This window comes from Elephantulus edwardii, unplaced genomic scaffold (genome assembly GCF_000299155.1).
Source record: "Elephantulus edwardii isolate Elephantulus edwardi_28Jun2011 unplaced genomic scaffold, EleEdw1.0 scaffold00019, whole genome shotgun sequence".
In the NCBI taxonomy this organism is placed as follows: Eukaryota; Metazoa; Chordata; class Mammalia; order Macroscelidea; family Macroscelididae; genus Elephantulus; species Elephantulus edwardii.
This window is the reverse complement of record NW_006399769.1, coordinates 18042370-18053174: the sequence shown is the minus strand read 5'-3', so window position 1 is coordinate 18053174 and position 10805 is coordinate 18042370. Positions and strand designations below refer to the sequence as shown.

General features: G+C 45.7%; 1 protein-coding gene across 1 annotated transcript; it reads right to left on the bottom strand.

Annotated features, from left to right (window-relative positions):
- Positions 1–292: 292 nt before the first annotated feature.
- LOC102874518 (cdc42 effector protein 3-like) lies at positions 293–1054 on the bottom strand. Its single transcript, XM_006882348.1, has one exon. It carries the CDS (start codon positions 1052–1054, stop codon positions 293–295), a length of 762 nt encoding a protein of 253 aa, XP_006882410.1.
- Positions 1055–10805: the final 9751 nt, after the last annotated feature.

Here is a 10805-nt window from a genome sequence, read left to right as displayed (position 1 = left end):
AGCCTTGTTCACAGTCTGCAAACAAAAATGGGAGCTGAACATCAGCAACACCTGCCAAAAACGGGCTTTTTGACTCATTTCCTCTTTTTACCAGCATAGTGTTTTTTTTTATTTTTGTTTTTCAAACTTCCTGCAAACAGGACATAATGGGTAAAAAAATATCTGGTAGGAACATTGACTTAGAAAAGCCAGTGCCCAACCACAAACACTGACAGCGAAGCTCTCTTTGTGGACTGTGGCTGGATCTGGGCTTGGGGTACCTCTTGCCTAGAGGCAGAGGGAAGGGGGTCCATTACTTGTTTTTGTCCATGACGTTCAGAACCTCGTCCAGGAGTGAGGGCCCCAAGTCCAGCTGCAGGGAGAAGAGGGAGCCCGTGAGGTCTGACAGGGACTCCTCGGATCTTGTCTTTTCTTTGAGCATCTCTCCCGGGGCAGGCTGGTCAAACATGTCCTCAGCTGGCCAGTCAGGGTACTGTTCGGAGAGACTGGATGAGTGGCTGTTCCTGCCCTTACTGGACTGGGATGCGGAGCCGCTGGAGCCCCACAAGGTGTTCCCGGGGTGCACTGTCCCATGGGCCAGCAGGCTGCCTTTCTCCTGAGCCTTCTCCACCACAGGCTCACAGCTCAGCCGGGGCAACTTGGTTGGGCCAAAGGCTTCCTGTTTAGAACTAAAGGTCACCGGGGACAACAAGGGGAGAATGAGTGCCTGGGAGCCTCCGATGGTCGGGAGGGAGATGGCGTTTTTGAGCACCGGGGAGAGGGTGTCTATGAACACTGAGTCCGAGGTGCTGTTGGTTCGGAAGAACTCATTATGCCCAGGGAACTGGCCCAGGTGTGCCTTCTCCTGATTTCCAGGCAAAAGCTCATAGTTGCCTTGAAGAAAGGAAATGTCTCCGAAAACATCATGCTGGCCCTCTTTGCCAATGTGAATGGTGTGGCGGAAGTCCCCCAGGGGAGGACTGATCAAATCGGGAGACAGAATGTCTCTCAGTTTACATTTCTTTCCTTTCTTGTTATTGGCAGCTTTCAGGTAAATGGGTGTCTTGGCTGGCATTTTCAGAACTTCAGAATGTCCACTGTGTAAAAGACGGGAAAAGGATCACTTTCTTCACAGACACTGCAAGGTTCCAAAAACAATCCTCTGTGATCTCAACTGTCACATCACTTTCCTCCAGATGCTTAAGCAGTGGAGCCCAGACCTTCCAGATTACGGCCAAGTGATCCTCCAAGACAGGGAGTCCACTGGTCAACAGCTTCTGCACCCTGGACAGACCTGGAGAACAAAGCACAGGAGGTTAGTGAGCTGACCTCGAGGTTCACTGCTGTGCCAGAGTGGAGTCCAATCCACTGGGAAAGTTCAAGAGCCCCACAAGGTTTTCAAGGCTGTATTCTCCATGGGAGCCAATGGCCAGGACTTTCTCCCTCAGTGTCACTGGTGGGTTCAAACCACCAACCTTTTAGTTGACTTGCTTGTGACTCATAGCAACCCTATGTACAATAGCTGAACCCTGCTCTATCTTGAGCCAATATCATTGTCTCCAACACACCTATTCCCATTACCTTAGTCACTGAGTCAGTCACTCCATTTCACCCTCCCAAGAATGATGTCCCTCTCCAAGGACCAGTCCCTCCTGGCAACATCCCCAAGTATGTGAGATGGAGCTTCAAAATTCTTGCCTCCAAAATGTAGCCTGGTTTCACTCTCTGCAGGACAAACTTGTCTGTTCTCTTAGCTGTCCATGATAGGTGGTTAGTAGCTGAGAAATTTAACCTCCGCACCACCAGGACTTCCTGTCCTGTCACAGAAGTCCTGTAAATAAAGGGCATTTCGCACTTAAAGATGAGCCTTATCTTGCTTCTGTATTTTAACTAGGAAGAAAGCTGTCATCTTAACAAGGGCTTACTAATCTTGATCTTAGTTCAGCTAGGGAGGGGAAAACCAAAAAGACACAGAGAGAAAGATTTAAAAGCCCCAAACCCGTAACATCGGCATTTTAAAAATATGTTTACGGACACAATTTTCTGAGCATGCAAGAGATTTGGGGACTTTTCCTCTAATAGAAGAACTGTAGTCAGCTCTTGACCATGGAGGGGGCTTTCAGCTTCTCAAGTGTAACCAAATATGTCTGCAAATGTATTTTTCCTTTTGCTTTGGCAATCCCCCAAAGCAAGATGATACTACCTTGTGGTTGAGTTCAGTGTGTAAATAAAATCAACACAGTAAAATTAAGTCTTATAAGGACAGAGGGAACCTTGGTGGTGCAGAGGTTAAGTACACAGAAGCTAACCGGCATTTTGAACCCATCCACTGCTCGGGGGAGATGTAGCAGTCTTCTTCTGAACCTTGGAAACTCTACCTAAGGTTGTGCTACTTGGGCTCTTAGAGGGCTGCGCTAAGTCAGACTGGAGGGCACTGGGTTTGGTTTTGTTTTTCTCAGGAAAGTCACAGTTTAGCCATCGAGTCAGGCCTGATGCACAGCTGACTGGCCAGTGGGTTTCTGATGTTATAAATAGTACAGGAGTAGACTGTCCATCTTTGTTCCATGGAGCTGCTGGTGGATTTGAATCAACAGAGAGATGGTGGTTTAGTGTATCTCCTCACACACTAAACCACACGAGCTCCCCTTTCTAAGGAAACAAGAGTGGTGATCATAGTCACTAAGGGATTGGATGGTACAAATGACTGGTATAAACTGCACAGTTAACATGGCTAGCTGTGAATGGAAAGGCTTGAGGTTCAAGGAGACTTAGAAGAGAGGCCTTGTGATCCACTCCAGAAAAATCACCCACTGAAGACGCTGTGGGGTAAAATTCAACCAATACTCTGTCAGTTTCCTCCCTGAAGCTTCTCGTGAGCCTGCAGCCCTGACTGACAGATGGAAGCCTGAGGAGACCCTAGAAAATGAGAAACACCAGCTAAGCCCTGTCCAGCCTCCCAACTCACAGAAACAGAGATGATTAATGGGTGTTGTTCTGAGTCACTAAGTTTGTGGTGATTTGTTACACAGGATATAAGACTATGACAATCCCTAATAACTGTCACATGATAAGCTCAGAGGTGAAAAGCTGGAAGATACTGGGAACCTGAGGCCCTCATCCGCAAAGGCTGATCTCTTGGTGGCACGGTACCATGCCCTCATCTGTTGCAAATGCTTCTCTAGCTCTTGGGTTGCATCAGCTGTTATCAGTTCCCTATGGTGGGAATCCCCTAACAGTCTCTCTCCCACCATGGCCTCATCCCCTTGGCTGCAGGACTTGTCAAAAACACTCTGGGCTGGAGGAGATGGTGGCTTGAGGAGACTCACATTTGCTTTATGGCAGCTGGGAGCTGTCCTCATCTGCCCTGCCTTTCGACAAGAGTTTTAAATTCATCTGACAGGGCCAGGTGACAAGAACTTTGCTGTACTATCCTTCACCACCCACTGGCAAGGGAACAACTGTTTGGGGGCAATGTCGTGTTGACTGGCCTATAACTACAGTGCCTGTCAGGTTCAGGTCAGAGAAGGACAAGAGCAATGAGCTGGAGGGACCCCTTTCCCCACTGGGGTAGTGAACATGGTGGGGACACCAGAAGGGTATCGGCGTCCACTCACAGGAGGCTGAACTCAAAAGGGCCAAAGAGTACCACACACTCACCTCCTCTTGCTTTCTTTTTATAGTCTCAGCTAAGGCACTGGGTCCCCAAAACTCCATGAGTGTCCTGCCTTTCGTTAGTTAGCCCATTGGCCTCTGAGGACACAGAGTGGCCTTCGGTTCTGTGGCATATTTCAGGTGAGGAGCAGCACAGAGACACTCTCTGATTATAAGAAAACCTTGATATCAGGTGGGGAAATGGGAAACTCTTACAAGGAAGTGACAAGAGCCCTGACATTCATGCTCATGGTTTTAGTTCTAATCTGGATCTTGTGTTGTTGTTGTTGCATACAGAACTGACTCACAGCGGCGGGACTCCAGTGGGTTTTCAGAGGCTGTACGCTGCATAGGAGACTGCCCATCTTGCTCTTGTGGGGAAGCTAGTGGATTCAAACAGAGAGCCTTTGGGCTGTCAGTAACCACTAATCAATCCACCAGAGAGGCACATACAAGTTTAAATTCGTGGTTCTTTTGCTAAAATATCAGAGGTCCCACCTATGTAAGTGCACAATCCACTCCTGCAGCCTCGGGTCCTCTCTAGGAGCCTGTGGATGAAGTATGGTGCTGGGGCAGTGGTCGATGACGGCAGCCCTGGAGAATGACCACCCCCTTCTGTGGTGACCTCAGTACACACAGCAAGGAGGGCAGCTCAACAGACAGGAAATTCACGACTCAGGTTAGTGGTCTGAACCTTCTCAGAGGCACCCTGAAAGACTGCTCCAGTGATCTGCTCCCATGAGGACGCAGCCTTAAAAATCCCATGGAGCAGTTCTACTCTGCAAACATTCCAGAAACTTAGAAGACAGCTGCCTGGCCAACTGGCTGAAGCAGATCCATATTTGTTCCTAGTCCAGACACAAGTGGTCCCAGATGGACCTCCTTCCTGATTTTAAACCATGCGGTGTAAAGAGGTTATGGAGTGAGGGATAACACTGCTGATAAAAGATGGACCTTGCCTGAAAGTATAAACTACCAGAGAGATGTTCACTTGTGTTTTATTGACTGTGCCAAGGTCTGAGGGCAAGGATCAGATGGCATGGCCTTACACAGCCAATGCCATTGATGTGGCACTGAGGTCCTGAGAAATTAACTGGATTTGTAGGTACCTGATCATAACACAAACATACTCATGGGAATTGCAGGCAAAAACTGCAGCCTGAGAAGAATGTACCACAGCCTGGGGAAAATGTACCTATGACGTTAAAAGGCATAGACCTGGTCTACCTGAGCTTGAGAAAGGGCACGACACACTTGTTCCCGCAGTCTTTGGTTATTTACTAAGGAGGCAGGCCTACCTGTATTCCAAAGAATGGAAAATATTTGTGGAGAAGGGGTTTTAGGAGGAAGCAAATGAGAAAAGGTAGGAGGAGCATAGGATGTTGGGGGGAATGCTGAGGGCAGGGCATCCACAATGAGGGAAGAACAGACAGGTAGAGTCACTTGGGCAACGTGTACAACCTTTCGTCTACTGAGGCAACACAGATACTCCCTACTGCAACTGCCTTCGAGTCAATCCGAACTCTTAGCAAGCCTCCATTTGGTCTCTGAGGCTATAAATCTGCCCATCTTTCTCATAGGGAGGAGCTAATTGACTTAGCTGCTGGACTTTTGATTTGCAGCCTGACATGTCATGCACTGTGCCACCCATCAATTGATGGCACACTAATTGAGGTGTTTCAGTAAACATACATGGCCTTGGGTGTATTTACTAGTCTATTCCAAGAAATCTGAAGACAGCTACCTGGCCGACTGGCTAGAAGAGATCCATATTTGCGCTTGTTTCAAAAACAGGTGGTCCATAATACACCCTTTTCCTGATGCATTGTAATAGAGGCTAGGGAGCAAGGGATAATATTGCTGATGTCAGACCAGAACAATGTTCACTTGTGTTTTATGGAGTATGCAAAGGCTTTGACTGTGTAGAACACATCTAACATTGAGAAGAACAGGCACCCCACAATACTTAATTACGCTCATGCAAAACCTAGACACAGACCAAGACACTATTGTCTGAAGAGAACAAGGGAATACTACTAACTGCATAGTTTACAATCAGGAAATGTGTGCATCAGGGTTACAATCTTTCTCCATAACTGTTCAATCTGTATGCTAACCAAATCACTCAATAAGCTGGACTATATGAAGAATGTGGCATCAGAATTAAAGCAAGACCATCGACAACTTGTGTCCTTGCTTGCAGAAAGTAAAGAAGACTTGAAGCACTTACTGAAAAAGTTCAGACTCTGTTCTTCAAATATGGATTACATCTCAATAACAAGTCAACAACAATCCTCACCAGTGGACCAATAGGCAATATCATGACAGATAGAGAAAAGACTGAAGTTGTCAACGACTTAATTTTGCTTGGATCCATAATCAGCACCCAGGGTAGCTACAATCAAGAAATCAAAAGGCATAGCACACTGAAAAAAATTTGCTGTCAAGGACCCTTCAAAGTATTAAAAGAGTAAGCATGCCAGTTGAAAGACTTAGGTGAGCCTCATCCAGGCCACAGTATTTCCAATTGCTTCCTATGCATCTGAATGTTGTACAATGAATAAGGAAGACCCAAGAAGAAAGGATGCCTTTGCATTATGGTGCTGCCAGAAAACATACAAGTCTACTTGGAGATATTGCAACCAGGGTGCTCTCTACTTTTTTAAAAAAACTTTTTATTATTATGATTTTAGGGGAGCTTTGGTGGTCTAGTGGCAAGAAGGTGCACTGCAATCCCAGAGGTACATGGTTCAAATCCACCAGATGTTCTTCTAGAAAAGGAGAGGCAATCTCCTCCTGTACCAGTCAGATCTGATTTGACGGTACATGCACAAAAAATAATAATAATAAAAAATTTATTACTATGATTTTAACAAAAGTTTACAGAAAAGTTGGATTTTCATTCGCCCATTGTTGCACATTTTCCTCCCTACCCCCACGTCCAGGTCACTTTAAAAAAAAAAAAAAAGCATTCATTGTTCTATCATTTCCTCTCTCCCCTCCTCCAGGCCACTTTTCTATGCACCTCTTACTGTGGACTACTGTCATACAAATAATGCCAAATCATATATTCTACTTTAACAGTTCTTTCCTTCAACTGTTCCAACACAGTGTTCACTCTTTATCCTCTCTTAGTTTCTCCCAACCCCCATATTAGTCCTGTTTGTAAAAGGATGCTCTTTAGAAGCACGGGTGGTGAAAATTTGTATCATATTCTGGGTATGTTCTTAGGTGGGGCCAGTCCTTAGAAAAAAGGACAACAGACTGGGAAAAGCAGTCATTGAAAGAGAGGACAACCTTCATTATAATGTAACAATGGTCCTGAGTGTATCAGTGATGATAAGGCTGACACAGGGTTCAGATCTGTTGTTCACAGGCCTGCAGTAAGTCGTAGCTGACTCAATGGTACCTAACAATAACAACAAAACACCAAAAGTTGATGGTCGAATGGTCCTTAACTTCATGCAATGAAATCCTGTCCCTCCTCGCAATTTTAAAAAGAGGAAACTGCCAGTGACTGTTAAGTGTGAAAGAGTGAGGAATGAACTGGAGCAGCAAGCTTGTGAGTTAGAGGATCCCCAAGAGGGTTAGCTCTGGTCCATGATGGAACTGGAAGGCTCAGGCTGGAAGCTTACAGGCCGGAAGAGAACATGCAGAGTGCTCCTGGGAGCCCCATAAGCTATCAGTGCAGGGTCCACCTTCAGGCTTTACTCTTCAGCCCTGACCCACCCAGGGGTGCTGATGACCCACGCAGCCTCTGTGTCTCTAGTTTGCTCCCTTCTTATCTTCCCTGCTTTGCTGTTATTTCCTTACCCTTGTTATCTTCTCAAATCTTAAAACGAGGGGGGGAGGCGCAGGGGAGGGGGATCTTCCTATGTATAGCCCTTTTTCAGAAACCCTTCCCTTGACCCTGAAATCTGAACTCCCCAAGTTGGACAGCTAATCCCTTGCTCCAGGTTCTCAGATCTCTGCCTGTGCCTCTTTCTCTCCCTGAGATGGCACTTTGAGATAATAGTCATCTGGGAAATTAGATTCCTTTGAAAACAAGCAAGCCTTTCTTCCAAGATGCTCATGGATGAGTGTGAAGTGGTAACCTTTAGATTAATCTGAGCACAAATGGTTTGAGCCACCCAGGGACTCTGACAATTCCAGTTTCCTCCCTGTGATTGATTTAAGCAAAAATGGCAGTGGTAATAATAGAAATAACAGCAGCCATCGTAATTCAATGAAAAGAACAAATTAAAGAGGTCCTTTGCTTCACTTCCTTATTATCTTCTTGGTAAACAGAATGGCAGTGAAAAGACAAAACAGCATAGTAGCAGGAGGGGTGGGGGGGGGGAGGCGAAAGGCTGTAAAACATGACAGACTGAAGAATCCATTCCTGAGCTACTGAGTTGGCTCTACTGGCCATTCACAGAGGTCTGGAGAGAACAAAGAGGGTGGATACAAAAAGTCCATTTATTTTAAGAAAGGAATGTTTGGTTTGCCTCCTAATTATTCTTAGATTAATCCTGAGTGGAGAGAGAGGATAAAAAAAAAATTCTTGCATCCTCCAAAATAGGTTGCACAACATTAATTAAAAACACACACATGTATAAACGTCAGTGGATAAGGGAGGGGAGTTACCATCCTGGAAAACCTGCTGTATTTTTCCTTTTAGCGACTTTCGGGAAGTGAGCCTGTGCCTTTCTTGCTTGGCTAGCATCCCCTTCAAGGGCATCCTGGCATCTGATCACTTTTCACATTGCCTCAGCACATGTCTGTGTGCCCGATGTCCTTGCACATAGCCCCTGGCACCTCTGCAACCTGAGCTTTGAGAAGACATACTAAATTAGACCTCCTTCGTGTCTTAAGTCCTAAATCCAAGGCAGGGATGGCGCTCCGATGGTATACGCCTCAGCAAGTTTTGCTCCTAACGCAAAAGCAGTTAGGATCCACCAATGGGTAATCTCCTGTGCAATCTACAGCTTCAGAACACCCTCTGGAGGGTCAACGATGAGTCAATGGCACTGAGGGAAGTGAGGGAGGTAGGGATGACTTGCCCGAGTGCCCTCCATCACTTCTTCAGCCCTGGCCACTCTGGGAGCAGTGGCCCCATAGTGAAACAGTCTATGACCCTGGGCTTTACGAGCAAGAAAGACGACCTGGAAACACGTTCCCACATGTTCTGAGCAGTCCAACCAGGAGCCGAGGAACTTGGTTATGTCAAGTAAGAGAGAGTAAATGAAAGGAAACCTAGAGCAGGCATTATTTTAAGGGAACTGAAAGACTCCATTAATTGTAACTAGAAGAGGGATTCATTTGTTCAGCTAGGCCACCTGGCTAGGGGGCTAGGAAGGAGCCATGGGGGGAAGAAAACCGATTTTGGCTTCTCCGCAGAAGAAATTTCCTCCCCCCCCATCTCCCCTCCCTTTGCAAAATACAACAAAATGAAAACCCAAACACTGAACCCTGATGCTCTTGGGAGTCCAGGTCATGGTGACCCCATGTGCGAGCAGAGCTGTTTCATACAGTTTTCTTGGCTGTGATCTATGCAGAGGGAGCTCTGGTAGACTAATCCCCCAGGGAGCTGAATTTCTAACCTGAAGGCTATTCCGCTAAGCTGGTTCAAACACCAGCTGTTCCAGAGGAGAGAGATGTGCTATCTCCTCCTGAGCACTGAATTTCTGGTTGTGGAAACTCACTGGGAAGTCAGCTATGAGTTGGTTCTGACCGAATGGCAATGAGTGAGTCTGTAAGGAAGCAGACTGTTCAGCAAAGTGTTCTTCTGCAGCACCAGGGAGCTAGTGCAAACCACCAACTTTTGGGGCTCATAGTTGAGTGTAAACTGCTTAGACCACTCAGGAATCTTAATGAAGAACCCAGATTTCTCTAAAAACAAACAGGTGCCCTCCATAAGATTCCTGAGTGGAACCTTAATGAAGAACTCAGATTTTTCTAGAAACAATTAAGTGCCCCAGGGAAGGCAGAGAGGGGCCATGAGCATGGGGAAAGGCCTTTGCTGACCCCTGAGCCGGCATCCAGGGACATTCCAATTCCTTCAACTCTATGCGGACACGGTCAATACTCATTGCTTCACAGCTCCAAGTCACATTCATCCATGAAACATTCACAGACTCCACACTCCCTACCTAGTCGGTGACTTTTACCAGACATATTTAGAGAAAAATGAGATAGTTTTATCCATATTGATATTGCAGTGTTAATCCAAGTTTATTATGTCCTCTTCACTAAGAACTTTTACGAGCTGTGCTTGGCAATACAGTAAGTCTGGATTCTCAAGATGTTCCCTTCTTTTGGCCTTCTGTTTAAATAAGGCTGCATTTTCACTAAAATAGGGGCTATGGGCCAGCCTTTGGTTTCAGAAACACTAAAACAGTACACTACCACTGTGGCGGGGACTCACACTGATCAGTGCAAGCCTCTGTCAGAGCACTTCTCTGACAAGGGATTTTAAAGTTCAAGGGGGGGAAAAATGTCAGATTAAAGTCCTAAAAATCTAACCTAGCACTTAACCTAGGACAGAAATAAGTGTAACCCAAGGAGACTCAGTAAACAAGCATGCTGAAGGGATGCTTTCCATATTTCCAGCCTGTCCTCCTCCACCCATTTAGAAGATAAGAAAATACCTTTTCTATTTTTAGGGCTTTAACCTTTCCCCAAATGATCCACACTGAAGACACAGCTATATGCTGTATGTCTGTAAAACTGCACTGGCCTAGTTCTAGCCTCCTAGCTCTGTTAGCAAATGAACGCTGTCACACTGAGCGGGCTGTGTCCTATGGACATACTCAGAAAGTCTATGATATTTTGCACCTTCAATTATTTATGAGTGCTTTCATGATTCAGCTAGGGCTTGTATTCATATTTCTTTTACAACCTTGTGTACACAGAGACCAGCAAATACTGCATAGGAGACTCACTCCTATTATGTGTACACTCCCTGTCTTTACGGGATCTACTGTCCCATCTGAAAGAGTTTTTGTAAGAAGTAAGATTAGAAGACAGAGCATCCACTTCACAAAATACCAACTCATTATTTTTGAAGAGAGCCATTATGGCCTCTTTATAAAAATGAGTTATTAAGGAGGATTAAATATTGACATTAAACAAAATCCCAGGTAGCGTATTAAAGATTAAACTCTGAAGCACTTGGTTTGTAAAAACTGAGGCCC